Source organism: Spea bombifrons, chromosome 4 (assembly GCF_027358695.1).
Source record: "Spea bombifrons isolate aSpeBom1 chromosome 4, aSpeBom1.2.pri, whole genome shotgun sequence".
Lineage (NCBI taxonomy): Eukaryota > Metazoa > Chordata > Amphibia > Anura > Pelobatidae > Spea > Spea bombifrons.
In genome coordinates, this window is record NC_071090.1 from 69,427,475 (window position 1) to 69,451,454 (window position 23,980).

Here is a 23,980-nt window from a genome sequence, read left to right on the forward strand (position 1 = left end):
TACAGTAGGAAGTCTTAACCTATAACAAATAATGTAGTCATATGGATTTTAAAACAGATACTATAGTTTGGGGGATTCAAACAAATGTCAAACTAATAAAATATTCACATTTTCTTTGTAGGGCCATAAAGGCTTCCTAGGTGATCCCGTAAGTATTTCTATAATTGACAATGCAGGTACAATGCTACAATGCAAGAATTATTTTTTTAATTTAAGTTATAAATAGTTAATTTAACAATATATGTAATGCGTGATTGTGTATTCACTAAATGTCATGTATTTTATAGAGTTGAATATTTCATATATATTATGTAGAGCCTAACCCATAGAGCATCCGCTCCTGGAAGGGCAAACCTGGCAGTGCATAATGCATTATAATATAAGAAGATTTCAGTTTTTAATTATATTTTATAGCATCGCTGTTAAGTATCATCAAAAAACAATATTCAGCCCAACAAACAATGAAAAAAGGTATAATACCTGCTGGGCGGCCAAATAACTTATATGATTTGCCCCTGCATATCTAGCATGTATGGCAGCATCATTTGGATTTTTATGCTCTGGAGACATTAAATATAGTTCTTTCCAAGCCTCTGAAATGTTCCCCATTCTAAGTTATTAAAATAGTGAGATTTTTTTTAAAAGCCATCTGACAGATTTAACTGTAAATTATGCATTACTGTTTCAGGCTTAGCATAGTCAGCAAATTGTTGTGTTTGTCGCCCCCATTAAGTCATGATCTAATGAATACAGCCCCCAATTGTGTTGATATTCTTCCTAGTGGGCTTTCCATTGGCATAACACAATGTAGTGCATGCTGTCAGTTGCATTAATAGCTGTTATACAGAGGTCTGGATCATGTCGAACATATCTATAGAATGTCCTGTAGGATTCTGATATTACATATTCTTGAGTTAACATTGGTTTTACATCAGGGACCTCAAGGATATCCAGGACAACCTGGGCCAAAAGGAGACAGGGTAAGTATTTCCCGATATACCTAATTAAAATCAGGATCAGATGTACCTTTACTGGCACTCCCCAGATCTAGGCAGCAAAAATCAGATATTAGATGGGACAAAAGGGGATAGGGAATTATTAAAAGGGGCTGGGTACAGAAAGGTGCATGAAGCATACAGTGGGTAAGGCAATAATTAAGTCCCTCTTTTTAACCTTTTTAAATCCAACATTTTTATACATTATTTGTATTAAAAATAGGGAAAACTATTAAAGACAGTAGATCTATAATTTTCAATGTTTAGAATTCTATTTTGCCTGTGCCCTGAATCACAAAATAAAATGTGTTATGCCATTATTAATAAGTTCCAGAATACAGTAAAGGTTTCATTTATCAAAGGAAATTTAAAAGGGTGGTTTCACAAGATGTGTACGCTAACGTTTGCAAAATGTATGCAATATGATCTATCAACCATAAACCACCATCAAGTAAAACTGGTCAGAATGAAGAGCATTATTTCATAAAGCAATGCGATGTATGTGTAATGTGTTGGATGAATCGTTTGTTGTATCACTTTTTTCCTACTTTATATGACAGGGGGAGCCTGGCTATGTGCTAGGGGGTCTCGATGGAATGGCTGGTGTCAGTGGGATACCGGGACCTCCTGTAAGTATATATTTTATAGAATATAGTTTACATTTACTTGGTATGTAGTAAGTGCATTGAGTGGACATGTTATTTCCATACACTATTTACCAAAAATTACTATGATAGATATGTATATATAAATATGGATACTACACTAGCATATGTGGTTTGAATTTTTGTGGTTTAAAGTTTTTTAATATGTGATTTGAAATTGTGATGCTTTCTATGCTTTATGAGCATGTCCTTATAGTCATTATTCACTTCTCCCTAGGGATCTAAAGGCCAGCCAGGAGTTCCCGGGCTTCCAGGACCACCCGGACTTCCAGGATTTCCTGGACCACAGGGGCCACCGGGTATTTCAGTAAAGGTTAGTGTTTATAACTATGTTTATAACTATTTAAAACTCTTTCATGCAAAAAGTGACATGAATAAAAGTACACAAAAGTGAGCTAGGTGCTGCACTATATACCCTATTTGCTCGATTATAAGACGACCCCCCAAAATCTGAATATTAATTTAGGAAAAAAAGAAAAAGCCTGAATATAAGACGACCCTAAAGGAAAAAAGTTTTACCAGTAAATGTTAATTCATGTAAACAATTTTTTTTAATAAAAGCTATGATTGAGAAAAATATTTTTTTTGTTTTTATTTCCTTGTATTTTCCAACCTGCCCCCCAGTTACGCACATCTGCCCCCAGGCTTGCCACACCAATATGGCACTGTGGCCCATGAAATGCCTTTAACCCTCTATATGCCACTGTGCCCCATGGTATGCCTTTTGACCCCCTATGTGCCACTCTGCCTCCAGAAATGCCTTATACCCCTATATGCCACTCTGGCATTTAGGGGGTTAAAATGCATATTATGGGGCAGAGTGGCATATAGGGAGGTATAAGGCATTTCAGGAGGCAGAGTGCTCTATTAAATGCCCCCTTAACGCCACTCTGCCTACTGAAATGCCTTATACCTCCCTATATGCCACTCTGCCCCATAATATGCCTTTTAACCCCCTAAGTGCCAGAGTGGCATATAGGGGTATAAGGCATTCCAGAAATGCCCTATGCCCCCATTTAAAACACACACACACACTAACTTACTTACTTACTTACCGGTGCTTCCAATTTCCTGCTGTATTGCCGGGGCAGCGGGTTGACGTCTCCTTCCGCTGCAGCCGGAAGGAGGTGGAGTTGGCTGCGGAGGTTTGTCTGCGTCTGTCGCGCATACCTTCCCCGGCTATCAGAGATCAGACAGTCTGATCTCTGACAGTCGGGGAAGGTATGCGCGACGGACGCAGACAACCCCCGCTGCTAGCCACACCTCCTTCCGGCTGCAGCGGACGTTGTCTACGCGGATCGCGTAGACGTCAACCGGCTGCCCCGGCAATACAGCAGGAAGCACCAGTAAGTGTGTGTGTCAGGGGGTGTTAAATGGGGGGGGGGGACAGGAGGATCCAGGTCCCCTGCAGCGGTGCGGGGGATCTGGATCTTAGTCTCATAATCAGACCTCTATTTGAGGTCTGATTAGAAGACGACCCCAATTAGAAGACAAGGGGTATTTTTCAGAGCATTTGCTCTGAAAAACACCTCGTCTTATAATCGAGCAAATACGGTAGGTCTTGAATACAATAACATAATATCTCCCTGGGGTGATTTATATGTTTTATGGATGTTCCAAGAGATAAGAGAATTCTAGAAATTAAGTCTAGATATTGTATTTATGTAGTGACCATATTGGCTACAGTCAAGAGTATTTTTCTGGTGCAGTTTTGCAAAATCTGTTAATTTCTTTGATTGTCTAACAAACCAACAGGGACCCTCATATCAAAACAAATCAAAATGAAGCAGAGAACCCCAAATTTTTGTTAGCATTTTGTTGCTCTTTTACTGTCTCACACCCACACTCCCTCACACTCTCGCTCGGTCATCTAATGTTCTCTCTCTCACACTGTCTCCATGTCCTTGTCTCATTTTCCAGTGTGAGTAAGTGTGAGTGACAAAGAATTTTGTTTCCAAATTGCATCCGAACTGAAACAAAAGGACCAAAAACAAAACATTTTTTTTCTGGTCTATTTGCATAATCTATGGACCAGCATTTTATTCAGTAAATTATTGGTAGAATACGTTTTAATGATGCAGAGTCCTTTCTTTATACCAGAAGAGGTCTTGGAACCATGTTCTACTCAAAAGGGCAGTACAAACTAAGCTACTCAAAACAAAAGTGCTGTTCTAGAAGCTGTCGAATATATATTTGTCACATATGTTAAAACTGTGTGTAGATTTTTCTTCAAACAGTGATATAAGGTACATTTTCTACAAAATATCTAATTTATTCTTTTTTATCAACATTAAATCTGCATTTCATTAATATATCTTCTTGTTTTAGGGTGAACCTGGAGAAACAGGGAGCCAGGTAAGCAGAGATGATTTGCCTTGAAAGCCAGTGTGTAAGAGTAGCTTTAGAATGATCTGCCACAGAGCACGTCTCTCATGCCTTTACCTGGAAATGTCTGAATTATCATTCCTAAATCCCCACAGTCAATCAGTCAAGAATGTTTGTTTTCCCTATTCCCATGTAGTATTCCTTGTGTAGCTAAACCTGTCACTCTCTTTGAACACCGTTTCCAGGATCTTTCTTCTCTCTGTTAGGTACTGTATGGGTTTATCGAAATCCAGACTCAGTTTCCCTTCTTCAAATAAAAGACTGTACCCCCAGGCTCATACCTATACTCTCACATCATGGATTATAATTATACTACCTAAAGCTCCTCTTACAATAGACCTACAGTGTGCATATCAAACATTTCCAAAAGATGTTAGGAGTGTTTCAAATTTGACTATCGTAAAAGTACCTGCTAACTATAAGTTTAGTTTAAAAGCTTGTGAAAGTAAGTTTGATTTTGGTATTTCAATTGCTTTCGATTTATTTAGGGCATTCGTGGAAAAGCTGGACCAAAAGGTGATAGAGGGGACCAAGGAGAAGCTGTAAGTTGCGTACTCTAGGACACCCTTTAACCTGTTTGCACAATTTCTGTGATGTAGGGACACACTCTTACGTACTTGAAGTATCCCTTCAAGACAAGAACGGGGTTTATTAAAGCAGATCTTTCCCTTTTTCTAAACCCTACTTTTTACAGCTCTGTGCACCAAATTACCACATGAAGGGTGAAACAAACCATATACAATATATGTATTAGAAGCCCCTCTTATGAGTATACCATAAGAGTAGCCATATTAACATCTGTTGTTATGCTTCTTTGAGTTAAAATAGCCCTTTATTTTTAAACAAAATATATCCACACCAATTACACCTATTGTAAAAGTGTCAACTCTAGGTAGTTTTGATATATGAATTTGGTTGTGCTTTTAGAAATGTGTAAAGCTGTTCTCACTTGGATAGTTACAAATTCTGTATGTGATAAATACATTTTCTAGTGAATCTGCCTTTTTTGTCATCCGCCATAAATGAGAATAAATATTTTGAGAAGATAAGTTCCAGAATGTGTTAGATATATTGAGATTGTAGTGATTTAAGGAACAGATTCCTAAACAAATCTCAATTTCATAGGAGCATATCATCCAACTTGTAATATTGTACAAAAGTCACAGATGATGAGACATATTAATATTTTGATTCAAGGGAAGAGCTGGTTTACCTGGCCCAATTGGTCTGGATGGTTTTCCAGGAGTTCCAGGAATTAAAGGCGAAAAGGTAATATTTTTAGAGCATATACAGGTTAATACAATCTATATTTTTTAAATAGTAACTTTTATTTACTTGATGACCATGCCACTGACGAGAACTACACTTGTTCATCTCCTCATCAAGTATAGTTCTAGTAAATATAGGAATGATCATTTTACTCTCACTATTACCAAAAGAGATTGAGAGGTCATGTCAGTGGTTCCCCCAATATATTAATAATATTGGAAGTAATAGACATAAACAAATTGACCTATGTAGTTCCCCCATTTTATACTAATGTGTACTGTACAGCGTACCGTTTTGCATTTCCCACTCAGGCCAACAGCTTTTTATTACCTTAGGCAAATTCTTGTAAGGAAAAAACTTTAGCATATCTGTCATTTTATTATTTTCTCTGGTTATTTAATCATGAACACAAACCTTTTTAAAAAGTAGTTTATGCTTGTACGACAGCAGCCTATCGCTGCCTGTTTTATGTCACATGGCAATTAATTGCCCCCAGCTAAAATTATAAGTAAGGCAAAACGTTGCATGGTTAAAGAATTAAGTCTGAGAAAAGCCTCTTCTTGTACAAGTTCATCCAAATGGCTGTATCAATGCACAGCTTTATTTTAATTAATCTATTAATAACTAGTAAATCTGTTTTGTAAGTGCACCTTTAGCAAAGTGACGTTAATCATGTAATCTAACCATTTTTTTTAATTTCTTTCTGTAATGCAGATTGCAATAGAGAATCCAGATACTATTTTGTGTTGGCATTTAACTATTACCATAGACTATGTATTGCCAATGATTTTATATTCTGATCTGCCATTCTATCGCAGGGAGATGCGGGTATAGGAGTTCCAGGCATTCCCGGTTTAATAGGAATACCAGGAGAAAAGGTACAAATAATTTTATATATATACCGGTGTGTGTATATATATATATATATATATATATATATATATATATATATATATATATACACTGAGATCATCAGCAATGTACTCAGCAAAAAAATGCAACAGTAAATGAATAAATGCACATGCAATTTCAATTTTTTCCTTGTAAAGTTAAATAGCAAAGAGTGTATACATTGTCTTAGCAGCCCTCAAAATATAATTTCAAGAAAAGGCTTCACATTGCCTCCTTCATTGATTAAAAACATAAAGACCCACATGATTTCAGCTTGTTAATGCAAAGCCAGGTTCTGCTGAAGTTCTTGCCAGAGTTACATGCGTGCCGCTTGCTGCTAGGGGAAGTTTTAGACAAGTTGCTGTAGAATAACTCAATGGATATCTGTATTTATTTTTTAATATGTATTTATTTTAGGGCTCTATTGGATCCATTGGGCCTCCAGGGCCAAAGGTATGTACGATTAATAAAACCTTATACTACTAGTATTACTGTCTTTAATTTATGTACGGCCAACAATTTACAAGGAGCTTCTTACTGTAATAAAATAAATAAAGGGTATAACAACAGTGGATTTGACAGACTCAGCCAAACCATTACAAACTGTTACATTATGTATAGAGGGTCCTGCACACAAGCTTGCAATCAGTAATATACTTTGGTAGACTTCCCTGCTTAGTATTCTTAACATAGGGACCAAGCAAATGTTATTGTAAACTTGCAAACACAGATAGTATTATAGGAATATGCATCAATACAGAATAACATATTTCATTTCAATATATTTCATTTTCTATATTTCGTCTTTCTCAATTGATGAAAAGAGAAGAAAAGTGGATTTCGAATATATGTGAAATATTGATATTTGCAATATTAGCATGGGATTTGTGCATTAATCAAACAATGTGTTAGTTTTGTAGCAGAAGCATAGCGAGCTCCTTATACACTAGATCCTTGCTAGTTAGATCAATGATAATTGATTTATGTTTGTGATGTGAAGAGAAAAAGTATAGAAAAGATAATACAAAGCTGTTTATTTTTGTTAAGGGTGCCCAAGGAATCCAAGGTGTGGAAGGGGTACCTGGATTGAGGGTAAGATGGCATCATATAGAATAATATGAGTACATGTTTCTATATTCTCTGTAACAAAATTCCAGTACCTGCCATTTTTGTTTCCTATTTTACTTTTAGGGCAAAAAAGGTCAAGATGGAGAAAAGGGAGAAAAGGTCAGTTTCATATCTGAACAGAGGTCATCACTCTTTATAGCCTTTATAGTTTACAACTTTTTTTCTTAAATGCCGCAAAAGGTTTTAGTTACTCTATGAACATGGAGTGAGTTCAGCCCAGTTTATCCAAGTTGCACTAGTGCTCAGACTCAAACTGGCCATCTAGAAACTGGGCAAATGCCTGGTGGGCCACTCACCTTACTCTTGCAGCATATCCAGTGCTTTAATGAATGGCTATGGGCTGGATACAAGCAGCTTGATGTTGTGCGAGTGTAAGAACGTAGTGTACAGCCGCATACATATTCTACCAGCAGCTGGATTTACGTGAACTCAATTATTTTATGACCAACTAAAAAGCTAAACATGTGCTAATACAATCTCTCTATGCTATAGCATCCATAATAATTGTATAAAACCTACAGTAAAACCTAATAGCAATATAATTCCTTCCATCTCAGTGTTCAAACTCAATAGCCATAGTCCCTTTCCAGTTCCATCTGCAACTTTGGAACACAACTCTACCAAGCCAGGTGGTTTTCCCTCCATAGTTCTATTAGACAAGTCCTCTGCAGAGAATATACCATTTTTAATGCCCTTAGCTAACTTAGCATGATTTAAATATAGCTCTGTATGGAGCGATAAATATTTTTAAGCATTTAATTTGACAGTGGTACCTTATCGTGGATTTCACACGCCATTGCAAGGGAACAGAAATAAAGAAAGTACTGAAATTAATTACATAAATAATCAAGAACATTTAGTTTGACGACATTTAAAAAAAAGACAGCAACATTTGGCACCTTATGAAGAAGGTTTCAGATTGAAACAAGCAAACAAAAAACATGGTACTGTTCTCTAAAATGTAGTTTTTCACACAATATTTTGCTACAGGGAGAACGTGGTGATGTGGGACTAAGTGGTCCTTCCGGGATTGCCGTAAGTAAAAAATAACTTATTAAGTGATTCCTTTTTTTAAACATAAGTGTTGGCTGCCTAAAATCACTTGAACAACGCAGTAGTAAAAATAGGGCAACATTACATTAACAAAAAAGCATCTGTACATTTCTGTACATAACATGCAATATTCTTACTCTAAAAGCCTTACCAGGCTAAGAATGTGTCACTAAAGCCCCCAAAAAGGGTTAGAAAAAATCTTCTCTAGACATATTTCCAATCACACTGGCCGTCTTTGACAATTTTGATGTTGGGAGTGTTTTTAAGAAACATCAAGGCAGAAGGTGCTTTGTGGATTTTGATTATTTTTGTGTCACATCCTGCCACAATACCTCATTGGAACCAGGAGGCAACTAGCATTAACCCCATTGTGACCGGGGTTTTACCCGACTAAGTGACTGGAGGTTGTTTTTTTTTTTGCAATTATAGCATTTCTTTGCTTGACCATGATTCCTCTTTTCCGTTTTTAGTGTATCCACACAAATTATATATTGTCATCTATTGTGTAAAAAACAGTAAAAAATTAATTTTGGCAATTTTAATTAAGATTTCTTCCATAAATAAGGTCAACTTAAAAAAGGCCTAATTTATGTTCAACAACATCCCCTGAGTAGAATATTACCCCACATGGATACATTTTTTAAGTTTTAAATACAGACTTTTTCTCAGGTTCTGTAGTAAAAATGCACTGGACTTTTCTTGTAACGGGAGCAAATGGCATAAAAATAATTGCCACAGAATTTGAATCTGTTATCGGAATAAGTGGACATGATCACGCATCCTAGTTTTAGAAGTGCAATTTTCTGGGCTGTGATTGCTTGAGTGATATAATAAGTGCTAAACAAGTATTTGTCTGTAAACAGGGTCTTCCTGGACCTATTGGCCAAAAAGGAGATCAGGTAAGAAAATATGTTTAGAAAATAAAAGGAGATTAGTCATTTTTAATGATATGCCTGCAATTCAATGTGGCCATATTTCTTTGAAAATTAAAGTTAAAAGCCAATTATTTTAAAGGTTTATTTTAAATGCATTCTTATAGAAAAAAATCTGTGTTTATAAAGCACACCTGCATGGAAGAATCATATTTAGCTTTAGGAGATATTTTGGTAACATAATGAATATTTCTACACATAGTATAGTTCCATCAGACAAGTACTGTTTTTATATGTATTCTTTGTTTCCCATTTATAGGGACTGCAAGGTTTTCCTGGAGCTCCAGCTATGGGGGTAATTATAATCAATGTTAACCTAATGTTGGGTGAAATATGTTTAAATACATTGAATACATTTTATAAAAGCCATTAAAAAATTAAAAGTGTTTGGGCTATGTATTTTATAAGTTCATTAGTTTCCAATGATTAATTTACCCAAAAATAATACAGAATCTAGAAATTAGAATGTTTAATATAGTTTATTGCATACGAGTACTAAAGACAGGTGCTGAAACCAGGAATTGATCAGTTATAAAATTATTTTTTTCTAGCACTTTTGATTTTCATTGTATTTATGCGTACATTTTTAAGGAACTGTAAGTATACATGGTAAAGTAAAATAAATGTTAATGAGGCAACCCCCATGATTCTCAACCAGCATGAGGCCCTCCATATGATTGTAGGGCATGTTCACTATGTGCACTAAGATAAGTAAAATCATAAATCTGTTTTTCTTAATTTTAGGGTAAATTACCCTTTAGTCAATGTTTCAAGTACACCAAAATTATTGGCTTCAGATAACTCACCAGTATATTTCTTACATTCCTTAGGTAATTGGACCTACTGGTAAAAAGGGTTCCCGGGTAAGTCCTCAAAAATATACCTTTTGTAGGCTATATATGTCATATGTGTGGCGTGTATGTATATATATATATATATATATATATATATATGTATGTACAGTGATACAGTGTAACATTCTGTATATTATAACCCTACCTGAATCCCTTGGAAAAAATAGTACAGTTTGCATTTTCTATGAAAACATAATAAAACTGATTCGGGTGCAGAGCAAGAACATGCCACTGATTAAAATAGTGATAATACCACGTTTACAACTCTAGAACCCTCTGCCATGTAGCTAGAAGTCCAAGGTGGCTAAAACAATTCAGCCGCTGCCAAGAAGAGCTTTTCTGATGCTCAGTATATTTACTATGTATCAAATATACACCATCTCATATACACCATGTAACTTTTAAATTGGATCCCCACTGACTCTCACATTTCCTGCGTGTATTTTTTTGGTAGGGTGATATTGGACCCGTTGGACCACTGGGACCCAAAGGCACCAAAGGAGAACAAGGAGACAAAGGAGTGAAGGTACAGCAATAGAAATTAAAAGATCATTGCTTCTAAGCTATGCTGCTTGGAAGCAGGACCCTTTTTACCTTTATCGTATCTATTTGTCTCAGTTTGTCAATTCTGGTTTTGTCATATCCTTTGAATGTACTATAAAAAGTACTGCATACATTGATGGCACTATATAAAAAGAAAATAGCTATTTTATAGTTACTTATACACTTTATGCCATACAAGGATCTTTCTGTAACAATTTAGTACACTGCGTAAAAAATATGTGGGTTGCCATTGGAGAGGCAGATCGGGTGAGTATAGAGTGCCCACTGGTCATTTGCCTGGTGTGCCAAATGGGCACTCCAGGGCTGTATATAAAGCCATATATTTATCTGTTGGCCACATTGATTTTATTTTTTTAAGGGAGAACCAGGATTTGGTATTCCCGGGCAGCCAGGATTAAAAGGAGATCTTGGAGAAAGAGTGAGTAAATGGGTTTTATATATATACAGTAGCTCATACTATACTATACTAAACTAAAATGTCTCTATATATTCTTATGCATGACTAAATTTAAGTTCTTTTGATTGCAATGGAAACTCTGGTCCAGATTGTAGTTGAAACTATGAAGGCAATTAAATAATCTTGCATATAATAAGTCTAGCATAATGCTATGAAAGAGGCTGTTAGTTCCGGGAGCACAATGTTTAATGTTTCTCAAAAAAGTTGCTTGACATTTTAGCATTAGCGAACACTTCTGTTTCTTTGTTTGTAGGGGAACATAGGATTGTCAGGAAAACCTGGACAAAAAGTAAGTTATCATGTTTGACAGTCATGTTGATTTTGTTAACTTGGAGATTAGTGGCTAAAATATATTGCCTTATTTTTTGTCTTGTAAGTGAAACAAAGCACTGCTTCCTCTCCATGTGATAATTTATCCTGATGTCCTGTTGGTTGAACATTAAAATGCTTCTAAATAAAATGCATACAGACAAAAAGACAAGCACTTGAACTCTTAATAGTGAATAGTAATTTTTTCCTTGCCGAAGAACAGTTCTAGATTTTTGAGTCCTGAAAAATAATTAGACTACAGTAAATATGTTCCATCTATAGATTAGTATTGTAACAGAATGGTACTGCACTTGCATCGCTCACACATCTCCAATAATGGGCATGGTTTAAAATTATGATGTTTTTGTTTTTCGAACAGGGAGATAGTGGTGGACAAGGTGAGAAAGGTGAGCCTGGAGTACCTGGAACACTTGGACAACCTGGACTAAGAGGTAAAGATGTAAGTAAAAAGTCAACAGTAGAGTCCTCACAGGACAGTAATTTCATGAACTAAATCTATAATATATTAAGTTTATCGTGGTGTTTGCCATGTGCAGATTGTGTAGCTAGTAACAAAACCCCTATATATAAAGCAATGACATTTGGAAAATGGATGGACTACAAGAGGGGGCCAACCTGAGGCCCTCCAGCTGCTGCAGGACTACATCTCCCATAATGCTCTTTCAGCTAAGGGGCTGGCTGAGGAGTATGGGAGACGTAGTCATGCAGCAGCTGGAGGGCCGCAGGTTGGACACCCCTGGACTACAACCACACAACTGGAATGTTTATTCATAATATTTTAGGAAAAGCTTTAGGGTAAATATGGTAAAATGAGACAACACTGGTAAATTTATCTTGCAAGAGTTAGCTAGCTCTGCATAATTCAGATACTTTCAATTATTCTCACTGATTCAGTAATTAATTCTATTCAATCAGCCAAGCTCTTCTTGCACGTAAAGCTCATTGGAGTTGGTCAGACCACAGCTCTCCTGCAAACTCACTTTAGTGAATACACCCCACAGGGGTACTGCTTTTTCACATTGGTTATGAGTAGTTTATTGAATGCTGCTCTGCCATATATACCATTGTTTGCATTGCTACCCACAGGTCCCTTTGTGGTATTTTTTTCTTTTTTCTTTCATGCGTTTTATAGACATATTTAATGGCATTTGTTACCTTATTGTTGTTGTTGTTTCTTAATAAAATGCATCTTTCATTTTCAAATCTTTTAGCCAAACCCTCCTTTTAGGACCTTAATGTAGCATAGTTTCTTGTTATGATGATTTTACTCTTCTTCCATCAGGGTGATCCGGGAAAAAAAGGAGAGCCTGGGGACAAGGTATAAAATCGAGAGATCCAATTTGCTCACTGTTACTAAAGAACGTAGACAAAAACGGAATAGACTTTTAAGCAAACTCTGCAATGCGTAAATGTCAGGTGTATGTCAGACCTAATTTTAGACATTGGCCATTACGGTAGTTTTTAAGATTGTGTCTGCCTATCATACAAAGATATGATGCTTCTGAGGTTATGTACCCATGTGATCCAAGATCATTCTAAAGGGTGTCTGTTTACTGGTTTCTTCAATTGTGTAAGCCTATAAAAGCCTGTTACTATGTATCACCAAAGTATGGTATAAAGAAAAGAATCCAACTTTATGTTGGGGCCTTTATCCATGGTTTATCCTATCTTCACAATTTACTGTTACTCGTTGGTTGAGATTTATCTCTTTGATCACCATAACTATTAGTAAAATCAAGAGAAAAGAATAGTTAAGATACAGGATATCACCGGAACAAGTTAATTATTTTCTAAAATGGGTGATATAATGTTCATTTTCTTTATTTCTCTTTATTAGGGAGAACCTGGACTTAATGGCGAATCGGGAGAGAAAGGACAAAGGGTAACGTGAGATGCGCTCATCAGTCACCATAAATTCATCATGAAATAATGAGTGATGAGAAACAACTTATACAGAGATTAAGTTGTTAAGTTGTTAAAAGACTTCTATACCAAAGGATATTATAAAGATAACTACAAGTATCCTGTACTAAACCACTAAATGTCAATTGCAACATACGGTACTTATAAAAGCAGTGTATACCTCTCACCACTTAGTGCTCATCTTGTGAGGTTTTTCAATTTTGTGTTACCCCCTTTTTATTGAGTGATTCTGATTTAGTTGTATTTCCATACAGTTTCTATGAAACTAATTTACCATATAATTTGTGGGATCTAATAATTTTCATATTCCTATAGCTGTCCATCATACCATAATCCGCTAATCAGCTAACGCATCTGGGATACAAGGGCACTTTTGCATTTGACATAGTTGTCTTTTATTCCAGATGGGCAGAACATTTGTTTTGTAAACCTAAAACCTCTTTTCACTTGTTGTCTGTCCAGGGTCCTGTAGGTCTTCCTGGACGGTTTGGTGAAGCTGGAGCAAAAGGAGATGTGGGACCTCCAGGAAAAGATGTAAGTCTATTCTTTTTCCAAAGAATATTTTTTGAAGGGGAGAGGTTGATGTTGTATATATTTACAATAGATAATGACTGCAGATATATCCAGAGGTTTCATTTTTCAGGATAAATCTATACCGTTTATATATATATATATATACCGGTATATGTGTGTGTATATATATATATATATATATAATTGTCCAGATAACCTCCATGCTGTGGCAAATGAATAACCCAGTGTATTTATGAAATCCCTATTAAACAATGTTTAATTTCATCAGGGTGTTGATGGCAAAAAGGGAGAAAAGGGAGATTCTGTAAGTATGCATGCTATTTGATGGTATGCAACGGTGTATTTACATTCTCTGCATCCAACTATATCTGCTTCTTTATCACTCCAGATAGAAAAATAGTATTGGCATAATATATTATGTCCAGCTTCACAATTTTTGTTCCTAAAGTTTTGAACCAGCTTTTAATTACCATTGTCATATTAACCCTTTCATACATTCTATTTATTGATTTCCTGATGGTTATCCGTTTTCATTCTCTTTGAAATGTAAAATTATTCAGATTTAGGGCTATCTTTTGCGTCTCTTTTGAAGCAATGATTTAAACTAACCAATCTAGCTAGAACATCAGTTGTTGGAAGGATAATCGGGTGTAGAATAAGGACTCAATCCAAATATTTTCTATGCATGTTACTTGCATGGATAGTTGATCTTTGCAGAACATTTGCTATGATATAGACATGGAAGGTGTTTTTAAGCAGTACATCCATCTCGTAGCCAGGCTTAGAAAGATGTATTTTAGCAAGAGGGTGCTGCATAAGTGAAACAATCTCCAATACAGTGATTGGAATTTTAACATGCATGGGAAACACATGGGAACATATTAAAGTTTGAATTTTTAAATCACTAAAAATGGGCAGACTAGATTGGCCAATGGTTACGAATGGCCATCGAATTCTATGTTTATTAAATAATCTGTAATGTAATATGGTTTTACCTGTCACAATGATGTTAATAAGCTGAACAGTAAAATATATATACATATACTACAATTTATACAGGGACAGCCTGGATTACCTGGAAGTGTGGTAAGCATCATACTCAATTCAGAGAAATCTTGTGTTTTGGGCATGTCTTGTTAAAGGGTTGGTAATATTTTAATGCAAACCAATATTATATACAGTAGGAAAAGTTTAACTAACTGCAATATGTAACAGTTTTAAGACTTTAGTGTTCATACTTGTAGTACTGCAAAAATACCTGGATTTTGAAGTCAGTGTAGTAGGAGAAAAATAAAAATTGACAAATTTGGAAATTTGGAAAGATAAAACCTAGTTGTCTTCAAGTCATAGCCATTAAACATACAACACACAATGACAAATCACTAATGGTTTCCATGTGAGTCTTACATATATATTTATTTCAATGTGACTGTTTAATAGAATATCCACCAAAGTTGAATAAATGTGATACACGCTGGGTGCTTTTCTTGTAGCATATATATCTTCTTGATGTTTATTCAGTAATTAAATATGGTTTATTTATATATAAGTAGTAAAGATAATAAGTAGTAGTCTATAATACAGTATTGTTATTTACAGGTGGCATCTCTTGATAAAAGTTTTGGTGTCAAAGGAGAGAAGGTATAGTCTTTCAATAATTTCATGAACTTGACTGATTATTTAGCATTATTACACATTAACTGTTGCCTTGACAGGGATCAAGTACTCTTAATACGTGGCCATTCATGATCCTTGCATTCTGCTCTTTAGTAACCATATATGTTGCCTCCAGGGTATAAATTGCCTATTGCATATTTTAATCCAGCCTGTGCCTGCTAAATATTTTTTTCATCCATTCTTTACGACACGTGGTCATACTGTTAGACAATTATTCCATTTACTATTATAGGGAGAACCAGGAAAATCAGGATTTAAAGGTGAAAAGGGTGACACTGGCCCACCTGGACCAAGGGTATGTAGAAAACATGGGGAATTAAGCATTATAGCTGTATTAACGTGCTGATGTACATTACAAAGTGTCATTAAATATAAAAATGCATAGGCAAACATTTTCTATGTAAAGGACTGTATCCTGCATTTTGTTTCAGTATTGGTAGCACATTAAAAAAAACTTTTCCTTGTAAATATGTTTAATTATTACAATAACCCATTCTATTCTAATTTCAAATTATTGTGTGATTTGTACATAATTCTCATGAAGTAGATATAAAACTTGTAGACAGCAATTATATGCTTTTGAGCAGATACAACAACATTTCTTGCAGACCTTTTATTTTTGTATTTTATTGCTAAGAGTCCTGGTACATAATGTAACTATGCATTAGGCCAGTTTTCCTTTCTTGCTGTGTAAAATATGCTTATGAACATTCTATATCCAAATATCTTATTTAATACCTTGTTTAAACAATATAATCCCATTGTACAGCCCTACGGAATATGATGGTGCTATATAAAACAATAAATAATACTAATAATAGATCTTTAAACTGATATTGTTATTCATACATGTACATGCATTATCCATCATATATGGTATACAGCCAACATCTCTTTAAGTATGTGATGTATTACCTGTTAATTTTCACTGTATACTTGCTAATGCTGCCATTATTATAGAAAATAATTGACACAGGGCAATATACAGATATCTGGAGACAGATTATCCTCTTTCTTGCACAGTGTCTTTAACAGTTAATTACATTTATTTATATAGTGCCAGCACATTCTGAAACAGAGTTACATCAGAGTAAAATTATTTAAAATCACATACAATAACAAACTGATACAAAAGAAGAAGAGGACCCTGCTCTTGGGAGCTAACAATCTTATGTTAAGCAATACCTCTCATTCTACAGGGTCCAGAAGGTCGACCAGGCCCTCCTGGAAGCACTACGGTAGGCTGGGTTACAGAATTTCTTGAAAATATATTTAAGTAATATGTAACAATAATATTTTTACAATTAGAAAGTTGTAGGCTGTTATGTGAAACAATACAGAAAAAGTTTTATGGCATCATTTCCTTATTATGTGAAACCTAAGCTAAATAATTGAAACACTGGAAAGCACTACTAAAATACTGTAATTTCTATATTGCACATCTGTTGCAGTAATATGTTTCTTCTTATAAGATATGCCCACCATGCACAGCATTGTGGTACTGATTTATATGATACCCTCAAGCAGGCGGACCTTTAGTCATGTTTTGCTTTTTTTTCATATGAGTTACAATTACATTTTCTTCATTATTACTTAATGTGCACATCACTTTAATGCTAACACATGCTTTATGTTCACAGCTAGAATCTACTCCTGAAAAGGGAATGAAAGGGGAAAAGGTAAATAATATATAAATAGATAGAAAGACAGTAGATAGCTGGACAGGAGTGTTTTTTTTTTGGCTAGTTATAAGTTTCCACTTTATTTAAAAAAAAAAAAAATATTTGATTTGGACAGAAGGATGAGTCAGGAACCTGTCCCTGAAAACAGGCGCATATGGTCACCCACATAGTTTCATAGCTAGGGAGTTTAAAATCTCTTCTTCTTGACTTATTTCTGAGGTCCCAGGATAATAATGAAATAGTCAGATATACCGTATTGGCTCGGATATAGGCCGCCCCCGTATATAGGCCGCCCCCTAAAAGTTTGGTGCTTTTTTAAAGAAAAAGTTTTTTTCTTTAAAAAAGCACCAAAAAAACATGCGGCCACTCTGTCCCCCCCCCCGAGATACGCTACCACTGTCCTCCCTCTCCGAGATACGCTACCACTGTCCTCCCTCCCCGACATACGCTGCCACTGTCCTCCCTCCCCGAGATACGCTGGCACTGTCCCCCCCCCCGAGATACGCTGGCACTGTCCCCCCTCCCCGAGATACGCTGGCACTGTCCCCCCTCCCCGAGATACGCTGGCACTGTCCTCCCTCCCCGAGATACGCTGGCACTGTCCTCCCTCCCCGAGATACGCTGGCACTGTCCTCCCTCCCCGAGATACGCTGGCACTGTCCCCCCTCCCCGAGATACGCTGGCACTGTCCTCCTCTGCCCCCCCCAACTTACCGGAGCAGACTCCCGGGTGTCTTGCGGGGCCGGCGGGGGACATCTACGCAATACAACTTCCGGTGCCGGCACCGGAAGTTGTATTGCGTAGATGTCCCCCGCCGACCCCGTAAGACACCCGGGAGTCTGCTCCGGTAAGTCCGGGGGGGGATGCAGAGGTAAAACGCATCCGCACGATGCGCTTAGACAACCTCCCGTGCCGGCACCCCCCCCGTGGGAAGTACCGGCAGGGGAGGCTGTCTGAGCGTATCAGACAGTAGGATGCAGGTCCCCTGCACTGCTGCGGGGGATCTGTATCCTAACCCCGCTGCCTGCCCGGCGCCCGGGACTGCATGTCCCGGGCGTCGGGCGCTAGACCCCGAATATAGGCCGCACCCCCACTTTAAAGTCTTAAAGTGGGGGAAAAAAGTGCGGCCTATATTCGAGCCAATACGGTAATTAATACAAGTTTGGATACCCCTACCATCTGTACAAATAAAATAATTGAATGAAATGGTGAGGTATTGGTAAATAATCAAAGCTGCCGATCCAGCGATGTGCATGTGTAGTATATCAAGCCTATTGTTTAGATAATATTGCCATAATATATAACCTGTGTCTTATATGTCTTATCTTACATCTAAAGGGAAGTTCAGGATCTCCTGGCAAAAATGGACTGGATGGGAAGACAGGTGTTTCTGGGCCACCAGGTCAAAAGGTGAGTATATTTTGATGTACCGGTTATATATCACTGCCCTGTAGTAGAAAAGTGAGTGAAGGTAATGATGTTCAACGCAGAAGAAATAACGTCAAACCCTTTAAATCCCCCCCAAAATTCAAATAAGTGTATCTGTGCAATGAAAAATATGTTATTTAGCATGGCTACCCAGGAGAGAAACATACCGTATTTTAAATACATAAAATAGATAAAACAAATCTTAATCATATTTATAATTATCTGATATTTTTAGGGTGAACCAGGTCAAAAAGGAGAAGCAGGAAACGTAAGTATCCTCCTTTACATGCAGAACATTTGGGTTCCTGATCATTAGTTTTTGTAATATCATTATACATCATATTACGGATACAATGAAACAGAATTATATATGAGAAATGTCCAACAAGGGCAGTCCAGTATTTGACATATATTTTCTGTACATCATTTTTACGTATACTTTCTCACTAGGTTTCTTCTGTCATGTAGTATTGTATTACATGTTTTAATTTTTTTAAGCCTCACTACAAACACTCTGACCCCCTAAAGCCCCATACCCTCTATGATACTTCCTTGCAATATCTAGAATCCTAAGAGATGTAAAGTGTGTACTTGACTAGGATTTTCATTTTATTACCTATTGACAAAGCCTGATCAATGGGGACAAATAACCTCCAAATCTTGTTTATTAGCAGCCATGTTTTCTATCTTTTTTTTTTATTAAGGGGCCTCCAGCTCTCAACGGGAAAAAAGGGGAACGTGGAGACATGGGGCCGATGGGACCCCCAGGGCCTCCAGGCCCTCAGGTATTTAGTTTGAGTAAATTAATAATCTACATGTTTTCTGTTGTAGTTGGAAATTGTGACTTTGTTTACTTAACAGAGGAATATGTCAAATAAAAAAAACAACAATATTTTAACAATGCTGTACCAACCTGCATCCTTACATGTGTTTATACATTCCATAGTAAATGTAATAGCAGGTATTATTAAACACTGATCAACATCCACCAGACAAGCCGTGTTTTTCCTACAGAAATCTCATCGTTCTACCCTTATGAAAAAATTACTGCAGTTTTTCTGAAGTAATACTGCAGTTTTTTGGACATGAAAAAACTGCAATACTGCACTTTTACTGCACTTTTTTTTTATTGCAAATCTACAGTTGTACTTCAATGTACTGCAGCTTTATTGCATTTGTACTTCCGTACAAAAATAACTGCAGTAAAACTGCAGTAAAGTGAAGTACAAATGCAGTAAAACTGCAGTAAATGTGCAGTAAAAGTGCAGTATTGCAGTTTTTTCATGTCCAAAAAACTGCAGTATTACTTCAGAAAAACTGCAGTAATTTTTTCGTAAGGATTATACCACCACTGCAGGGGAGTCTGGGAAGGCGCATCCAAACAAGGTTAACACTGATCACCCCTTTTTGCCTCTATATCCTTTATACATGGATCCTTTTAGAGCTAATGTCCGCTGCACTAGACAGCCTTTAAACAAAGTTCGGGAAAGAAGTACAATAGCCAGATCACCACTGTGCAAAGCTGTTTCATCTTTAATGGGACTCATCAGCCTGATTTATGTGGGAAAAGCAGGTCTACTGGCTTGTTTGGTGGATGTTGATGAGTGTTTAGTAATGACTGCTATTACCTAATTCTTAGTGGAGGGGTTTTCCATCACACTTTTCATCCACCATACCTAATTTGAGTTATAGTAAATGTATAAATCACTTGTTGACCATCCAAGTTCTTTACTTGTGAGCTAGTTTAGTAACACATTATGTTTTGTGAAATAGGCTTCTGTAAAGATTGTCAGCTTAGGGCTTCAGAACAAGGGGGCCTGTCTTTTGTTCTCGCGACTTATTTGAGTACAACCTAAAAAACAAAATGGAATTTGCTCACAAAATCAGGCGATGGTAAGAAAGTTGCAAGTTCATGTCCTTGAATTTACTAAGCAACATAAAGTTCCATACCTGGAAAAGTTGTTGAGCTGATCCATACTATTATTGGAGCAGAAGCTTACTGTGGTCAACATTTCATAATGTAAAGTAAAAAACACCTTTAGTAAATAAACCCCAGCAAGTAAGCGCAATCTCTTTCATTCTCATTGGGTCCAAGGAGCTGCTTATATGGTAATTATCATTTAATATAAATATATTCCGTTTTCATCTGAATGTATCAATTTTATGTTTGCCTTTTAGGGACCACATGGAAAAGAAATGGACATGAAGGTAAGATTCTTGACTACCAGGTGCATAACAAGCGTCCCCACTATAGACACCACTTTCAGCGCACATTACATCTCACCTTCACACAGACACTGTGCACATAGCCTGTGTTAGCCTTAGATTCTAACTTAAACTCTTTCATCTTCCCAGAGTCACATTCCCCATGATACAGGGTAGGTTAACTGACAGGGGCAGTGTCCCGCTCTCATGCAACCTGGATGCTAGATAGATAATCTTTTTAAATTGTTTCAGTGCACTGTTTACTGTCTGCTTAGCTGACAGGTACTTTAATGTGATCAGTATAAGTGCAAAATTTAAAAATCTGATTCAATATTCACTAAATATGATTTGTAACACATTTTGACTTTCGCTATGCATGTTAAATCACTGATCTTCATTTTGATTTGGTATTAAAATAAGAAATTAACAGGGACTTTCATATTCTAGAGTTTCCGGTCAACATCATTTGTCACCACCCCTGTAGGATTCAATACACGTGAAAAAAAATGAATACAGATTCAAATATGTCTCAGTTAAAAAATTGATAGCCTTGGTTTTTAGGGTTAACATCGCACTAAAAAAATGGCACTTTTTATTGACTTTGCAGGATCTTGAAAAAATGTTTGAAGCATATGGCATTAAGGTATGAAAAGACTTGTAATGTATCATTGCTGAAATGGTCAACTTGCACATTTTGTGTTATGTTCAAGTTATCTGGCCAACAAGTTTGATTGCCCAGAATAAGTTTGAAAGGCTTTTGAATCATCATAAATTAGCATAATATTTAGCAAATAAAAAAATAATAATCATTTATTTTAAAGTCATGTACCAACTGATGATTTTTTGTATATCATTTTTATTTGTGTTTAATAATCTATCCAGGGATTTGAAGCAACAAAAATTAAATACAAGACTTAAGCCATTAAAACTTGAATTAAAACTAAACATACAAGTGGGTTGAGGGGATCTGCCTGTAAATAAAATCTGTTAATTTCTGTTGCTATTTGTCATTTTCTGGTCTAGCTAGCACTGCTAAAGGAATTGACGGATCATCTCGTACAAAATGGAGTAACAGATCTGCTTCAGCATCTCACAAGCGTGAAGAAAGATCAGATCTCGAAGAAGGAGCAAGGGGTGAAGCATACAACAATCTACATGGTATGGTAGAGTATTTGGTAGGATACTTAGTAACTAATTGTATTTCTGGGGAATTCTTTATCATAATTAAAAGGGAACAAAACTGACTAGTGACTACTAAGTCTGTTGCAATTGGTATGCAATATGATTTATTGTGTATGTGCTATTTCCTTTTCTGCCAGCAAGCCAAGTCTGCCACTGACTTTTTTAAAGGCCCCATAAACATATAGTTTTTACATTCCATATACACGGAAGATGTCATTAGTTTGAAAATTAGTGTGATTGGAACTTGCTCTGGAAGTGTGTTTGCAAAAGGAAAAATATTATTTTTATATCGTGACTTCAAGATTTAGAACTGCGGGTTATGCGACAAGTCATTTTTGCCATTTTTTCCCCCGCTAGAACCTGTAATGGTAAAGGTTATGTATGGGATAAACAAAAGGCCAATAGCACATTCTGGCCAATGCCAATTAGTCCTTGACCTACCAGTGGTCAGCTACCAGTGAAATATCTAGCCAACATACCCTCCTTAGCATGCTGTACTTCCTTAAGAGGCAGAGCACCCAAATACAACATCAGAGCGGCACCAATGTTAAATATATCAATGCATAAGGCTCTCCTAAACGTAAGACAAGCAATAGGTCCTCCAACTTACAAAATAGACAGACTAGCTAGGACACAAAGTTCCATGGCTAGGTGCTCTATGTTATACACCTGCGGCAATACATGTATATGTAAATACGTTTTCTGAAACTGCTTCTGAGATTTATGTTGTATGAAAACAATGTTATGATATTATTCCTCAAAATAAACATGCTGTGCCAACTTAAATGTTACATTAAACTTTTTTTTGCAACTTATATATTTGGGCTTTATTTCTCGGCCAGTTAAAAAGGATTATCATAGAATTTTGAGTATAATACAAACCCATTTGTAATGCATATATGTATGTTAGACCCAAATTTGTAGAAACAAGTACAAAATGCTTTTTGTGCATCTGCATAAAATGCAACTACTTGTCAGAATGTCTAATACATGGAAAACAATAAAGATTATGTACCAAGCTAATGGAACATAGGGCTCTTGTCAGGGAGACGTTAGGAAATGGCTGTTTGATATAGCATATTTATGACTACTCTTTGTTATATTATATTGGCCAGTGTATAAATGTATAGATGTGTCTGGGACCACTTGGTTTCATATACCTGTACATGGACAGCTGCATCACTGTGAACATGCTAATTTATTCTTTTAATTATAATTTAGGACGCACATGAAGGCAGGAGAGAAACAAAGGGAAAAGACAAACCACAATCTGAAGTTTTACCTGTTGACATTATCACAAACGTGGTCACAGAGGATCAGGAGGAAGATGGTCCTGTTGATGAAACAGACTCATTACTCTCTATCAGCACTGTGAAAACAATGACTGAGACCAACAAACAAGTGCAATCTGAAAAACCCCAAAAGAAGCATGAAAAGGTGGGTCTGTTAAAAGCTATGTTAGTAAAACGTTCTCTATACTAGAACTATACTAGAGCTGCTGTTTGCCTTGTGTGTGTTCTTGTAGGAGTCTAGAAAGGAACAGAAGAAGAAGAAGAATCGTCTGGATAGCTTGTTGGCTGACACAAAGTCAATTAACTTCACAATGGAGGAAGGTATAAGAGGAGATAGTTATACAGTGGGAAGAGTAACAAGAGAGCCAGGGCCAAGTGTCAGAGAAGAGAGAACATCTGGTCCCACTGAGCTGCTACAAGGAATTATGCTTAGTGCTTCAGAAACACGTGAAGCCATGGAAAATCAATCAATCGGCCTTGTACAGGTAAACTACATAAAAAGGTTAATTTGCATTGTGGGGGAAACAAGGCAGG

At 36.4% G+C, this 23,980-nt stretch overlaps 1 protein-coding gene across 1 annotated transcript in view; it reads left to right on the forward strand.

Moving 5' to 3' along the window:
* The window catches only part of LOC128491389 (collagen alpha-1(VII) chain-like), a 118,786-nt gene that overhangs the window by 35,532 nt on the left and 59,274 nt on the right, over window positions 1-23,980 (forward strand). The window contains exons 31-66 of the mRNA XM_053463713.1: window positions 122-148; window positions 936-980; window positions 1,556-1,624; window positions 1,878-1,973; window positions 3,989-4,015; window positions 4,534-4,587; window positions 5,243-5,314; window positions 6,133-6,192; window positions 6,623-6,658; window positions 7,253-7,297; window positions 7,397-7,432; window positions 8,324-8,368; window positions 9,250-9,285; window positions 9,578-9,613; window positions 10,149-10,181; window positions 10,627-10,698; window positions 11,095-11,154; window positions 11,447-11,482; window positions 11,882-11,962; window positions 12,806-12,841; window positions 13,361-13,405; window positions 13,909-13,980; window positions 14,249-14,284; window positions 15,040-15,066; window positions 15,580-15,621; window positions 15,890-15,952; window positions 16,857-16,895; window positions 17,298-17,336; window positions 18,678-18,749; window positions 19,003-19,035; window positions 19,472-19,552; window positions 20,946-20,975; window positions 21,580-21,615; window positions 21,996-22,130; window positions 23,376-23,591; window positions 23,680-23,931. Coding sequence (XP_053319688.1) covers window positions 122-148; window positions 936-980; window positions 1,556-1,624; window positions 1,878-1,973; window positions 3,989-4,015; window positions 4,534-4,587; window positions 5,243-5,314; window positions 6,133-6,192; window positions 6,623-6,658; window positions 7,253-7,297; window positions 7,397-7,432; window positions 8,324-8,368; window positions 9,250-9,285; window positions 9,578-9,613; window positions 10,149-10,181; window positions 10,627-10,698; window positions 11,095-11,154; window positions 11,447-11,482; window positions 11,882-11,962; window positions 12,806-12,841; window positions 13,361-13,405; window positions 13,909-13,980; window positions 14,249-14,284; window positions 15,040-15,066; window positions 15,580-15,621; window positions 15,890-15,952; window positions 16,857-16,895; window positions 17,298-17,336; window positions 18,678-18,749; window positions 19,003-19,035; window positions 19,472-19,552; window positions 20,946-20,975; window positions 21,580-21,615; window positions 21,996-22,130; window positions 23,376-23,591; window positions 23,680-23,931 — 2,220 coding nt within the window. The remainder of the gene's footprint in view (window positions 1-121; window positions 149-935; window positions 981-1,555; window positions 1,625-1,877; window positions 1,974-3,988; window positions 4,016-4,533; window positions 4,588-5,242; window positions 5,315-6,132; window positions 6,193-6,622; window positions 6,659-7,252; window positions 7,298-7,396; window positions 7,433-8,323; window positions 8,369-9,249; window positions 9,286-9,577; window positions 9,614-10,148; window positions 10,182-10,626; window positions 10,699-11,094; window positions 11,155-11,446; window positions 11,483-11,881; window positions 11,963-12,805; window positions 12,842-13,360; window positions 13,406-13,908; window positions 13,981-14,248; window positions 14,285-15,039; window positions 15,067-15,579; window positions 15,622-15,889; window positions 15,953-16,856; window positions 16,896-17,297; window positions 17,337-18,677; window positions 18,750-19,002; window positions 19,036-19,471; window positions 19,553-20,945; window positions 20,976-21,579; window positions 21,616-21,995; window positions 22,131-23,375; window positions 23,592-23,679; window positions 23,932-23,980) is intronic.